The sequence below is a fragment of the Elaeis guineensis genome, chromosome 1, assembly GCF_000442705.2.
Source record: "Elaeis guineensis isolate ETL-2024a chromosome 1, EG11, whole genome shotgun sequence".
Classification (NCBI taxonomy): Eukaryota; Viridiplantae; Streptophyta; class Magnoliopsida; order Arecales; family Arecaceae; genus Elaeis; species Elaeis guineensis.
In genome coordinates this window covers 166,721,377-166,732,922 of record NC_025993.2, presented here as the reverse complement: position 1 = coordinate 166,732,922, position 11,546 = coordinate 166,721,377, and the positions used below count along the sequence as shown (strand labels likewise).

The window sequence follows — 11,546 nt, the reverse complement described above, 5'->3', positions numbered from 1 at the left end:
AGAAAACTTTCGACTCAATATGGATCACTTTGGCTCCTATGAATAGAGCTAGATAGGATCCAAGAAAATGATCTACCATTTTGAGAAGTTAAGTCATAAGTCAAACTTTTGGAGGCTATGACTTGATCATATGACATTCAACTAGAATGATCTATTTTATTTTAAATGGGATAGTTTTTTGAAATCACATCATTTGGGGCATAAAATGAGTTGGTCAAACTAAAAATTTTTTTTTGGATAAAATTTTGATCAGGCATATCTTTAAATTCAAAAAGAACCATGCAAAGCACCAAAATATAAAATTTATGTAGAAGTCGAGATCTATCTTTTGAAAAATTTTATTTTTTTTCAAATTTACTTTTATTATTCATGTCTATTTTAAGTAAAAAAATCTGGAAGAGAAATCTGGCTTGAATTGTGCAAGTAGGGGTGGCAATTGGGTCAGATCAGATCGAATACAGATCAGATTAATGTAGATCGGGTCAGAAAATTATCAATTCAAATTTGATCTATTTATTAAATAGATCTAAAATTTAAATCTAAATCCAACTTATTTATTAAACAGATAATTCAATCTGATCTGTTTAATCTATTTATTAAACAGATCAAAATAGGTTAAAGAGATTAAATAGGTCGGGTTAAATGGGTCACAAACAAATTAAGCATATTTTAAACAAATTAAATAGATCTTAAATAGGTTAAATAAATTGAACAGATTGGGTTAAATGGGTTAGAAATAGATTAAATAAATTTTAAATAGATTATCTGACTCAATCTAATTTGAATATTAAACAGATTAAATGGATCAAATATCTAAAACATAAATCCGATCCAAATATTAAACAGATTAAACGGATCGATCTATTTATGCTCTAAACCTATTTAGTCTAAACTCAAATTTATTTATAATAGATCGAACATGGGTCAGATCATATTTTGCTAACTCTATGTGCAAGGACAAACCTCATCACTATAAATAAAAGCTATGTGTCTTGATTTCAGATCATTAATGAAAGAAAAGATGACTTAAGCCTACTTTCACAATTCTTTCATTTTTAATTTTCTTTTGTAAGATTCTAGTTAAACAGATTAAGAAAAATTTTTCTTCTCTCCAATCGGATCGATGGTCATCCATATCAATTTAGCTATGTGGTCATATAGGAACATGACTAAAAAAGCATATATTCAACAAAAATCTTTCAACCCAAGTAAAGAATTTGACCAAAGAGAAAACAATAAGAGCTTTATTTGAAGCTCTGATTGCACTTGGGGGGGTGCTTGGTTGGAGAGAGTAGAGGTCTGGAATCGGAATGAGAATGGGTGACTTTCATTCTAACTATTTGGTTAGGAGGAGTCTCATTCTGATTTCGATTCTGGAGTGGAATGGGAATGACCCAATCTACATAGAACTCAATCTCTATCTCCTCTATGGATTCAAATTTTCATTTCAATTTCGATTCTGATTTCGATTCCGATCACAAACCAAGCACTTCCGAATATTGATCATTCTGATTCTGATTCTAAGCCATTCTGATTGTCATTCCAATTTTGATTCCGATTTCAATTCCGATTCTGATCGCGAACCAAGCACCCCCTAGGTTTTTTCACTCTCATTGCCTTAGAATCTAAGAAAAAGGAAGAAAGGAATCACACATGAAAAGTCCCAACAATATTATAACCTATCTCGTAATCTAAAAATAGTTATAACCTCATCAACTAGAGTATCCTTAAGAATAATATATCCTTATCAATAATATAGCCTTCTTGGTCCTGGATCCACCCAACTATCATAGCAGAGTTTCTGTTAATAATAAATTAATCCACAATTCTATTATCATTCATCTTCATCATTACCACCACCATAATCGTTATGGTCACCACTTCGGCCATTGCACATCCTCTTACCATCTATATTGGTACTAATTACAATTATTGTCACAACTGTGAGATTGGTATCCCTACTACCACTATAGTTGCCACCACCTTGCTAGTATCCTCGTCACCGTCGCTATTAATATAACCATAATTTTGTTAGTTATTACCATCATCATCTCGACCATCATCATCATATTTATATTTTAAAATATTTAATACTATATAATATAATTTTAAAAAAATAAATGGTACCTCAACTTACAAGTTATGATCTTATAATTCTTTCATCAAAAAAAAAATTTTATAATTCACAAATAACTTAGAATTCAGATAGGGACTCATTATTTGTTTTTCGTCAATATATTTTATTTGAAGCTTTTCGTCTAGGGATATAATTAATTTATAATTGTAACTTGGGAATTTGCAAGTAGTTTATGTTTAAAAGATGCCTTAAAAGTTATTTTTCCTCGGCATCCTCTTATTCCTACTGCCGTCTTAATTAATAAAAGGATTAGTTAGGGCGCAGCACATAAATTTCTTGATTTCCTTTCCCAGCGTATGGAGTGAGAGAAACATCCCTCCTTTATTTCCAAGATGCCTCTTTTAAATCTTCGACTCCTCTGCCTTCCTCCCACTTCTCTGCCTCAATTCTCCCCTCGTTCTATCCCTTTCTTCCTCCCCGAATTGTCCCGTAACTCTTTGGGGCTCAATTGCTCCTCGTCGTCTTCATCCCTCTCCTTGTTCCCGATCTCTCTCTCTAAATTCCAACCTAGGGTTTCCATCAGCGGAGCCGGGAAGCATGCCTACAAAGAGGAGGAGGAAGAAGTGGGAGATGGCGGTGGGATTTTGATGGAATACGAGGATTTGGGCGTCGAGGGGGAAGTCTTCAGGAAGACGTTGAGGCTGGTGGAGTGCGCCATGCTCGCCTCCGTCTCTGGTCTCGCCTATGTCTTGAGCAACTCTCTTGCCATCGAGGTCAGCTATCTCTTTCTCCCACCCTCCTCAGTGTCTCGGCAATACTGATCGCGTTGACTCGACATTTCTTTTTTTTTTTTTAATTTTTTTATGGTTTTGGTTCAAAAGTTGCAGTTTTTGTTGATTCTGTGACTTGTAAGTAGGATGACCTTGGTTTTCTTTCTATCCTTGTTTCGTTGAAAAGGCCCCTGGCCCATTTCTTCAGCAATCTCCCGACATTTTCTGTATCTCAGCAATGTAGATTGTCTTGAACTGAGATCTATGTTCTGTCTTTTTCTTAATGTAGATTGTCTTTTTCTCAAAAGCGGGGTTAGTGGGGTTGGAGGATTTGAGAGGAACCCTATTTATTACCAAACCAGTTCATACAGTGCTTAGTTAAAAGAAAATGAAATTTCATGCTATTTTGTGATGATCTGACTACATTTTAAACTTCATCTTGCATCTCTGCTGTTACCTTTTTAAATGTTATTTGTAAGATTGATCATCCCTCTATTTTTTTCATCAAGCATCATGTTCTTGGTTTCGGTATATTTTTTTAGCTTTTATTGAATGCCTTGAACAAGTTTATCAAAGCTTATTTATCTATCTCCATAGATGGATAAAAACAAGCACATGGACGACATTTTAGTGGTTGGTTTGGCAAAATTTGTAACTTTATATGATGGATTTTCATGACTGCAGAATTACTTTGGTTGTTTCTTCTCATTGCCAATAGTGATCTCATCAATCAGATGGGGAATAGCAGCTGGGAGAAAAACCATGGTTTGTCTCTACCTAGATAACTGCTTGAATTGTGGTGCATCGTTTTGATTGTGGTAGCTATTGATGTTGTCGAACGTTTTCTTGTTATTCTGTATTTTTTCTAGTTGGCTACTGCTATGCTGTTGCTCACCTTGTCTGGTCCAGTAAAGGCATCTACATATCTGGTGACCAACTCTAAAACTTTGTACCATTGAAATCTTAGTCTTTGTCTTGGTTAATTATTTGCTTCCAACAGCTTGTTCATGTACTTTGCTATACATGAGCTTTTGTCTTGTCCTATATCCTAGGCAGTTATCAATTGAAGGTTCATACATTTTTATTTAACTTAGCATAATCATTACCATCTCTATCTGCTATATTCATTTAACAAAACTGGTGCTTTTGGTACTGATATAGTGGTAGTTTCAGGATAACCATGGAATTATTCAAGTTTTTCAAGAATCTGGTTTTAAAAGTTTCTTTTTGTTATAATCTCATTGAATCCTTGTAAGCAACTGTTGGAGCGGCATCTTTATATATGTGTTGCATGCATTAGAATTTTTTTAGTAACTTGCAATATTTAAGTTTGTATCTACCTTGACTTATTTGTCAAAGGCACTATTTGTATGCTCTCTTCTATCTTGGTTTCATTTGCTTTTGAAAGAAAATCTGCTTCTACCTTTCTGTGATTCAGGATGTCTGGGTTACTTCAGACATTATCCTATTCAGTTCACTTTATGCAAGTTTATTTTATGCTAGCAATCTAGATGAGAGTGATTAGTATATTTCCAGTATAATTTGATTTAGACTTTTTATAGAGAAACAAATTTGCAACTTCATAATGCAAAATGCTGGGTTGTTCTCTTAGGTTGTGTTTGCTACTGCTTAAAAAAAGTGCTTTTGTGGCTTTCAAATCCAAAAAGCACTTCCCACAAAAAATAAATGTTTGGTAACATCATCTTTGCTGTTATAAGAAAAAAAAGCCCGAAACGATTGTTAGGAGCAGCTAGAAAATCTAGTTTCTAGCTTCACCTTCTCTTTTAGAAGCAGAACCAATACCAAAGAGAATGAAAAGGAATTAAGAGAAATACTAGAATAACGGAGCAGGACTCTTTAGCTTTGGTACCAAATTGATGTAGGATAGAAAGAAGTTAAAACGGTTTAGGGCTAATTCTAGCACTGATCAAATTTAAGGTCCTGCAAAAAATCAATTTGCAATGCGAGCAATCCAGTGAAGACGAAGAATAGCAACAAAAATAAGAGAGAATATAAGGAAGTAGGGAAGAAATAAAATGAATTAATAAGAGAAGAAAAAGAAGAAAGACATGGAGAAGAGAATATAGACAAAAAGAGATAAAGATAATAAGGTAGCACCTGGTCTAAAGAAATTCTTTCATTCATTCAAGACAAATCACATATATTGCTTTTTCATTCAGCCGTAATAGACATTTTGTAGAATTTACATGAATTGCTTTCCAAGCAAACCAGGGCTCTTTAGGCAAGTAACTAAACCTAAAATATTCTCTCTAAATAAAGATTTGGAATAACATGCAATTATATATAGAAGGATTCCTAATATAATCTTTTTAAAAAATTCCAATGATTTCATAACTTGCCCAATTCCAACATATACCTAATATAAGACTCTTTTACACCAATTCGCCTGAATAGGACTCTAACACCAATTCTAAAAATTACCTAAATAAAAATTCTGAAAATATATAAAAAGATTGAACCACGCTTTTTTTAAAAGAAAATTCACCAACGCATACTCTTAAGCAATAATTTGAGTCAATTAAATTTCCTACAATTCATGCTATATTAATTGGCCTGCATAAACTCTAAGGACCCCCTGAAGTCTCACTTTTATTGATGCACCTGAAAGTTGAAGGGTTTGGGCTGTATCTTTCGTGCTAAAGAATGATTTGCATTCTTTCACGACGTCAACCATTGAATGCAATATCCGCTTCAAGATCTGTGCTGGTGGAGGGAGGGAAGATGTTGGGGTGCTTTGAAAGTTGTGCACCTACTTTGAGAGCTGTGCAAGGTGCAATCCAATGGTTGACATCGCGAAAGAAGATCAATTATTCTTTTGCATAAAACAACCTGAACCCGTTTAGTTGAAGCAATATGTTTATTACCATTTTATTAGCACCTCTTGGGTACACGGTTGAAATGATCCCTGCACACCAATTTTTGTATATAAAGTTGTAATAATATTGCACATGAATTAAATCTTGTTTTCCTTTTTTAAGATTGTTTGCAATATGACATGATTACTGGACGAAGCAGATCATATGCTGAAGTTCACCGGATATGTTATTTGCTAAGAGTTGTTCTATGGAATATCATTTGTTCTATGGAACACATTAAATACTAAAAGGGAGTGGAGTTGTGGCAGAAAATATTACAGGATAAAGGCTGAGGAATTAGTACAATGAAGATAGAACCTATGGAGTGCAAATGTAATGCATGAATCAAGTCTTGCTTCTTTTCTTAAGATCATCAACTATACTGACATGATTACTGGACATTGCAGATCATATGCTGAAGTTGATCTGATAATGATTTATTAAGAGTTGTTTTATGGAATACCTTAAATACTAAATTGGAATTATGGAGGAAACATTAGACAATGAGGGCTTAAAAAGTAGTATGACTAAGACAGATTATATGGAATACAAATTTAATGAAAATATAAATGAAGACATAGAATTGATGGATAAGAGATATCACTAAGTGAATGATTTCATTATTTAGATAATTATACAAAATAATGGGGGAGATAGATAGAAATGTGTAATAGAAGTGGAGCTGGTTGGATGAAGTGGAGAGGCGCATCTAGAATATTACGTGGTGTGAGAATATCTTGCAGACCTAAGGAAAAATTTTATAAAACAAGAGTAAGGCATGCAATACTATATGGCTCAAAGGGCAGAGCAATAAAGGTAGTATATGAAAACAAATTAAGTATGGCAGAAATAAGAATGTTAAGATGGATTTGTGCTAAAGCTAGGAAGGATAACTAAAAAATGGATATATTAGGGGAGCAGTAGGAGTTGCATAAATTAAGGACAAAGGAATAGAAAATCAGTTCAGATGGTATGGACATGTACAATGAAGATCTAAGGAGGCTCCTATAAGGAAAGTTAGTTTGTGTTAAAGGTTATAAAAAAGGTAGAGGATGACCTAAAGTAACATGGATAGACATTGTGAGGAAGGATATAGAGAAATTTGGAATAACATCAGAGATGGACCTAGATAGAAATAATTGGTGAATGAGGATCCATAAAACTAGCTACAAATAGTTGCAAAAAAACTAGATAATTGTGCTTGTGAGTTGTTTCATACAAGTGATGACATGCAACACAAGTACATAAGCATACATCATATAGGCATGCATTGAAGGTTGTTTTAAGTAGCATTCTAAAACATATTCCACACATGGCAAATGATACAATCTTGCTGTTTCAACTGTCACATTTGAATGTCCTAGACCTTAAAATGATGTAGTTTTATACAAGTATCATTTTTGTGCAAAAACCTGCTGTACTATATTTTACCTGACCATCAAACTAGATTTCTCTTGAAACTGCATAAAAAGCATAGGAGCAGAAGTTATCAGTGCCTTCCTTTCTCATGTCTTTTTTCTGCAGCTTATGCATGGCGTAGTTGGTCTAGCCATGGGTTCTCTATGGAGGTGCGAAATATGATGTTTATAACTCCTTGTTCTCTCTTTACTAGTTACAAGTTTATAAAATAGACTTTCCTATAAGACCATTATTTGCCACCCAGACAAGAGTTTTGAATGTGTTCAGCTATAATCTAAAAGATGACTGGAATTTGTTTCTTTGTCATTGCTTTTTCAGGCTACGGATAAATTGGGGTGTTTCAATAGTCCTATGCACAGTAGTAATGCCCATTTCTGGTTTCATTTTCTCAAATCCTTTTTGTACCTGGATTTCAGTTTGGCCTCGTAGATATGCTTTTCTGAAGAGAACCTCAATGTGCAGATTCGTGCAATGGGAGCTACTGGATATATTTTGCTATCTTCATTCTTGATGAGAGAGAATATACTTGACTTGGTACTTACTGAAACAATACAAGCCCATTGAGACATTAGACGTTCTTCTCATTATCTATCGCCTGCAGATTACAATCAACCTTCATGCATCTCTCACATATATCCTTATGGACATGGGAGTAAATACGATTCCATCGATCGATGCCATATATGCTATATTTGGAAGCCTGGTAACATTTTAAAAATATCTGTTAATCTTGTGGTTGGTATATCCTAATGACTTTTCTGGAGCTTCTCGTGTATAGAGTATTGATTCTTATGCTTGTTTTTAACCGTCCAAGAGCAGCTTCTACTCAATTGTGGATTCTTTGTATTCTTGCTGCACGTTCTATATGCAGTATTCCTTACCAAACTCGGAATGAGGGCTTCGCTGACACTTCCGCGTTGGCTTGAGAAGGCAACCTAATGCCTTGATAGGAAGCTCAAATTGCCATCTCTCAAATCTCATAATTGTGTACCATTTTGTTATAAAATTGACATTGCCATTTCACTTTTTGATGTAAATACATATTCTTTTCTGGTGAATATAAATACAAGAAAGCAGAGGAGGGTTATAGTAGATTTTACTTGAGGTTTGTATGGTCTGTAACTGTCCTTGAGCATCTTTTTCAGCATCCAAGTTCTGCCCTAACAATGCTATTGTATTGGTATTAACCTCCATAAATCCAACCAAGCAGCAGATTGAGACTTTGCACTCGCTAAGACTGTTATAATGAAAATCCAAAACCTCATTGTGTTGTACTATGTAATAAATTAAACAGCAGACTTTATGCAAACTCATATTTCAGCTACCTATTAAGTTATATAGTTATATACATGCCATAGATTATGTCACCATTTGGGCACACTTCTTATTGTGTACGAAAAATGACAAAATTCCTCATCATCTTCCCTCCATTATTTTTGGCGAACACTGAGTCAACTGAAACAGCGTTTAAAGTAGTTGGGTTTCCAAATCTGCGCATCTGTCGCGGGAAGCTCTTTACCACGTCTATCATCTCACTCCCGGGAAACCTTCCAAGGCAATCCCTTGCATTTGCAGTGTTGCTAAACTCGGAGACTGAATCACCACTAAAGTCTCTGCATCCGTCGCTTGAATTCTCAAAAAATTCTATTTCTTCCCATGAATCTTCCCCAGCCTTCACGGAAGGAAGTGTGAGCTGGAATCACATTAGCCTCCCCTAACGAAGTCTTTTGGAAAGAGGATCGCATGTTATCACTAGACATGAAATGGGGACTAAATTATTAGTGGTCCATTGATTGGTGAATCTAATCCAACTAATAATTTTTTCTGCAGTAGAGTGATCTGTAGTGACACAGAGGTGATACCGGAAGTTGCGGGTCTTTTCTGCCTTCTATGGGAAGTCTTGTCAGCCGATCAGTTCTCCTATTTATGACCTGGAAGGCTCGGACTTTTAATATACTACTTGCCTTGTCATGAAACGAATCATCTACTTTCAATATACTTGCCTTGTCATGACACGAATCATCTATTGCCTCCAAAAGCAAAATTATGTCAAAACTATATGATACCACCCAGCAAATGGCAGGTGAAGCTCAAAGCAAAGATGCAATAGAAGGTATTGCTGTTAACAAAGGGTTGAAAATTGCAAGTATTTAAAACAATCCATACTGGCCAACATGAGAAACAGGTCTTAAAATTGAAATCTTTTTGAAAGATTGAAAGAAGTACTGCAAGATAACAAAAAAAATTTAAGATTCCAGTGCAAGAAAAATTAACAAAAAAATGAGAAGAAAAAAAAAACCCTCCCATAAGAGAAAGCGGCAATTATCTCTTTGCTTGAGCCTCAAAAGATAAAAATGCACTAGATGGCTCATAAGGGGTGAAATTTAGTACATTCTTATAAATTTTTTGTGCATCGCAGATGGTGCAGAATGAGCACACCGTCGGTGATGATTGACTCATGCATGGATCAGAATATGATATATAAAAAAAAAAATTTTTTTTTTTCTAACTTCATGTGAGCCAATCATCGTGGATGGTGTGCGCAATTTTGCATCATTCATAGTGCATAAAAAATTTTTCTTATTACACCAAGCGTGCAACAAGCATTAGAGTGCAACGGATATACCACCATCTAAATAGCATCCGTTGGAAGGTGAAATTGCAACACTAAAATAATAAATATTATTATATTTTAAAAGTTTTTCTCGTGGTGTAATTGCAACACAAATTTTCTCCGATAATAGAATATAAATTTATTTGTATTATGTTTTCATATTTTTTTCTTGCGGAACGAGGGGTGTCTATGACGATTTTGCTTTGCAAATGTGCTTGTCTTTTTCTTTCCTGGTCATTGGTTCAACTTCACTGCTTTGGGTTGTGGGTCGCGGACCAGTCTCCCAATTCAGTTCCACAATCACTGACTCTGATCATGCCACAGCGTTCATCCAGATGTGTCTGATTCTGGATCATACCGTTTTGGGGTAACTGGAACTATTATTATAGGAATTTATAATGAAAAATAGATTGAATTGATATATACACGCCTGTGTGTTCTAGGATATACTTTTTCATTTTTTTTTTTTTTTAAGGATTGAGATGGGTGGCCGGGACGAGCTGTATGTATCCATGAGCAGTGCTAGATTATTTTCTTATTTATACTGAAGTAGGACTTAATTGCTTAAAGTAGGACTTAATTGCTTCTAAGACGGAGAGAAAATGTTTTTGACTGAGGATGAGATGCTGAAAAGGATGATTTCAGACATTGGAGTCGGATCTTAAAAAAAAAATTATGATCGAAAGATTTTTTTAATGGAGACTCTTAGACATCAAAATTAATTGAAAATTGAAGAACAATGAGAGAAAATAATGAAATATTTTGAGATCTTTCGAAAATATTATCTAATTTTTTTTTTATTTATAAAAATAAATAATAATTATGTATGAAGAAGAAATGATCATTTCAAAAAAATATATATGAATCGCATCCATGGAGTTTGTATTTTTGTATTTACGATGCGGAGCTGATCAATGATTATCATTTAGGATGTAATCGAATTTGATGGTTAAAATTTTTTTATCTAATATTTTTATTTTATATAAAAAATTATTCTTCAAAAATGATCATCTCGTTCGATCGTATAATCTGCCAAATCTAAGACCAAGTTCCTGCAACTCCTTCGGAACGGTTATAGCTGATCTTTACTCATCCCGATCATATCCAAAGATCTGATCGGCCGATGCTGAGGTCGAGGTCCACAGGATGACAACAATATTTATGCTACTTGAGTGCTGGGCCACGTCGTATCCGGATGGATCTACTAATTCAATATGCACAAACATCCTCCTGCTGCCCTCTCAGAACATGGTTTGAGATAACACTGTTACAAGGGTTTAAGAGGTGAGCTATCATAAATTCTAATAACGAATATTCAAATGAAAAAAGTTGGAATGTGAGTATTATTTTATTATAACGTTATGTAGGCTTAAGAGTAAAAATGAAGTTAACATCAGATCTTGGAGTTTCTAGCAAGAAAATTTTAGCTATTATTTTTATCAGCTCCTGCCAATGATGATCATGCTATAAATGCTTAAACTCATAATTTTTTATATAATAAATCCAAATTAAATCATATAAAATAAAAAAATAATTTTTATCAGATTTATTTATTTTTTCATCGATATTAAATATCTTCTTCGATTTTTTTTGAAGCCTCGAGCAGCAAAAACAAAGTAGAAGTGAATGTTTCAGCACTCTTTTCGATCAAGATAAAAAAGTAAATAAGTCTTTGGTATACAAAAAGATTATAATAATTTTTTTTAACTGTAATTACATTTTTTTGTAAAAAAATTCAATACAACAAAATTTTTTTCTTATCATCGTATTCGTACTTGTTTATTATTTAA

At 34.0% G+C, this 11,546-nt stretch overlaps 1 protein-coding gene across 2 annotated transcripts; it reads left to right on the top strand.

Moving 5' to 3' along the window:
- The first annotated feature begins 2,379 nt into the window (after positions 1-2,379).
- Positions 2,380-8,236, top strand: LOC105060276 (uncharacterized). 2 transcript variants are annotated; one of them, XM_010943923.4, is made up of 8 exons: positions 2,382-2,850; positions 3,532-3,612; positions 3,717-3,776; positions 7,248-7,291; positions 7,461-7,503; positions 7,605-7,676; positions 7,744-7,845; positions 7,962-8,236. In XM_010943923.4, the coding sequence occupies exons 1-8, from the start codon at positions 2,470-2,472 to the stop codon at positions 8,079-8,081; spliced, it is 903 nt and encodes a 300-aa protein (XP_010942225.1). In that variant the 5' UTR covers positions 2,382-2,469; the 3' UTR covers positions 8,082-8,236. The 2 variants fall into 2 exon arrangements, with proteins under 2 accessions (XP_010942226.1, XP_010942225.1); XM_010943924.4 differs by lacking the exons at positions 7,248-7,291; positions 7,461-7,503 and having other exon boundaries at positions 2,380-2,850.
- Positions 8,237-11,546: the final 3,310 nt, after the last annotated feature.

Excerpts from the sequence above, each read along its gene's own strand:
- LOC105060276 (XM_010943923.4), top strand. The coding sequence starts at position 2,470 with ATGCCTCTTTTAAATCTTCGACTCCTCTGCCTTCCTCCCACTTCTCTG. Across the intron at positions 3,613-3,716 it reads CAGCTGGGAGAAAAACCATG|TTGGCTACTGCTATGCTGTT; the intron begins GTTTGTCTCTAC and ends TATTTTTTCTAG. Across the intron at positions 7,846-7,961 it reads ATGCTATATTTGGAAGCCTG|CTTCTACTCAATTGTGGATT; the intron begins GTAACATTTTAA and ends GTCCAAGAGCAG.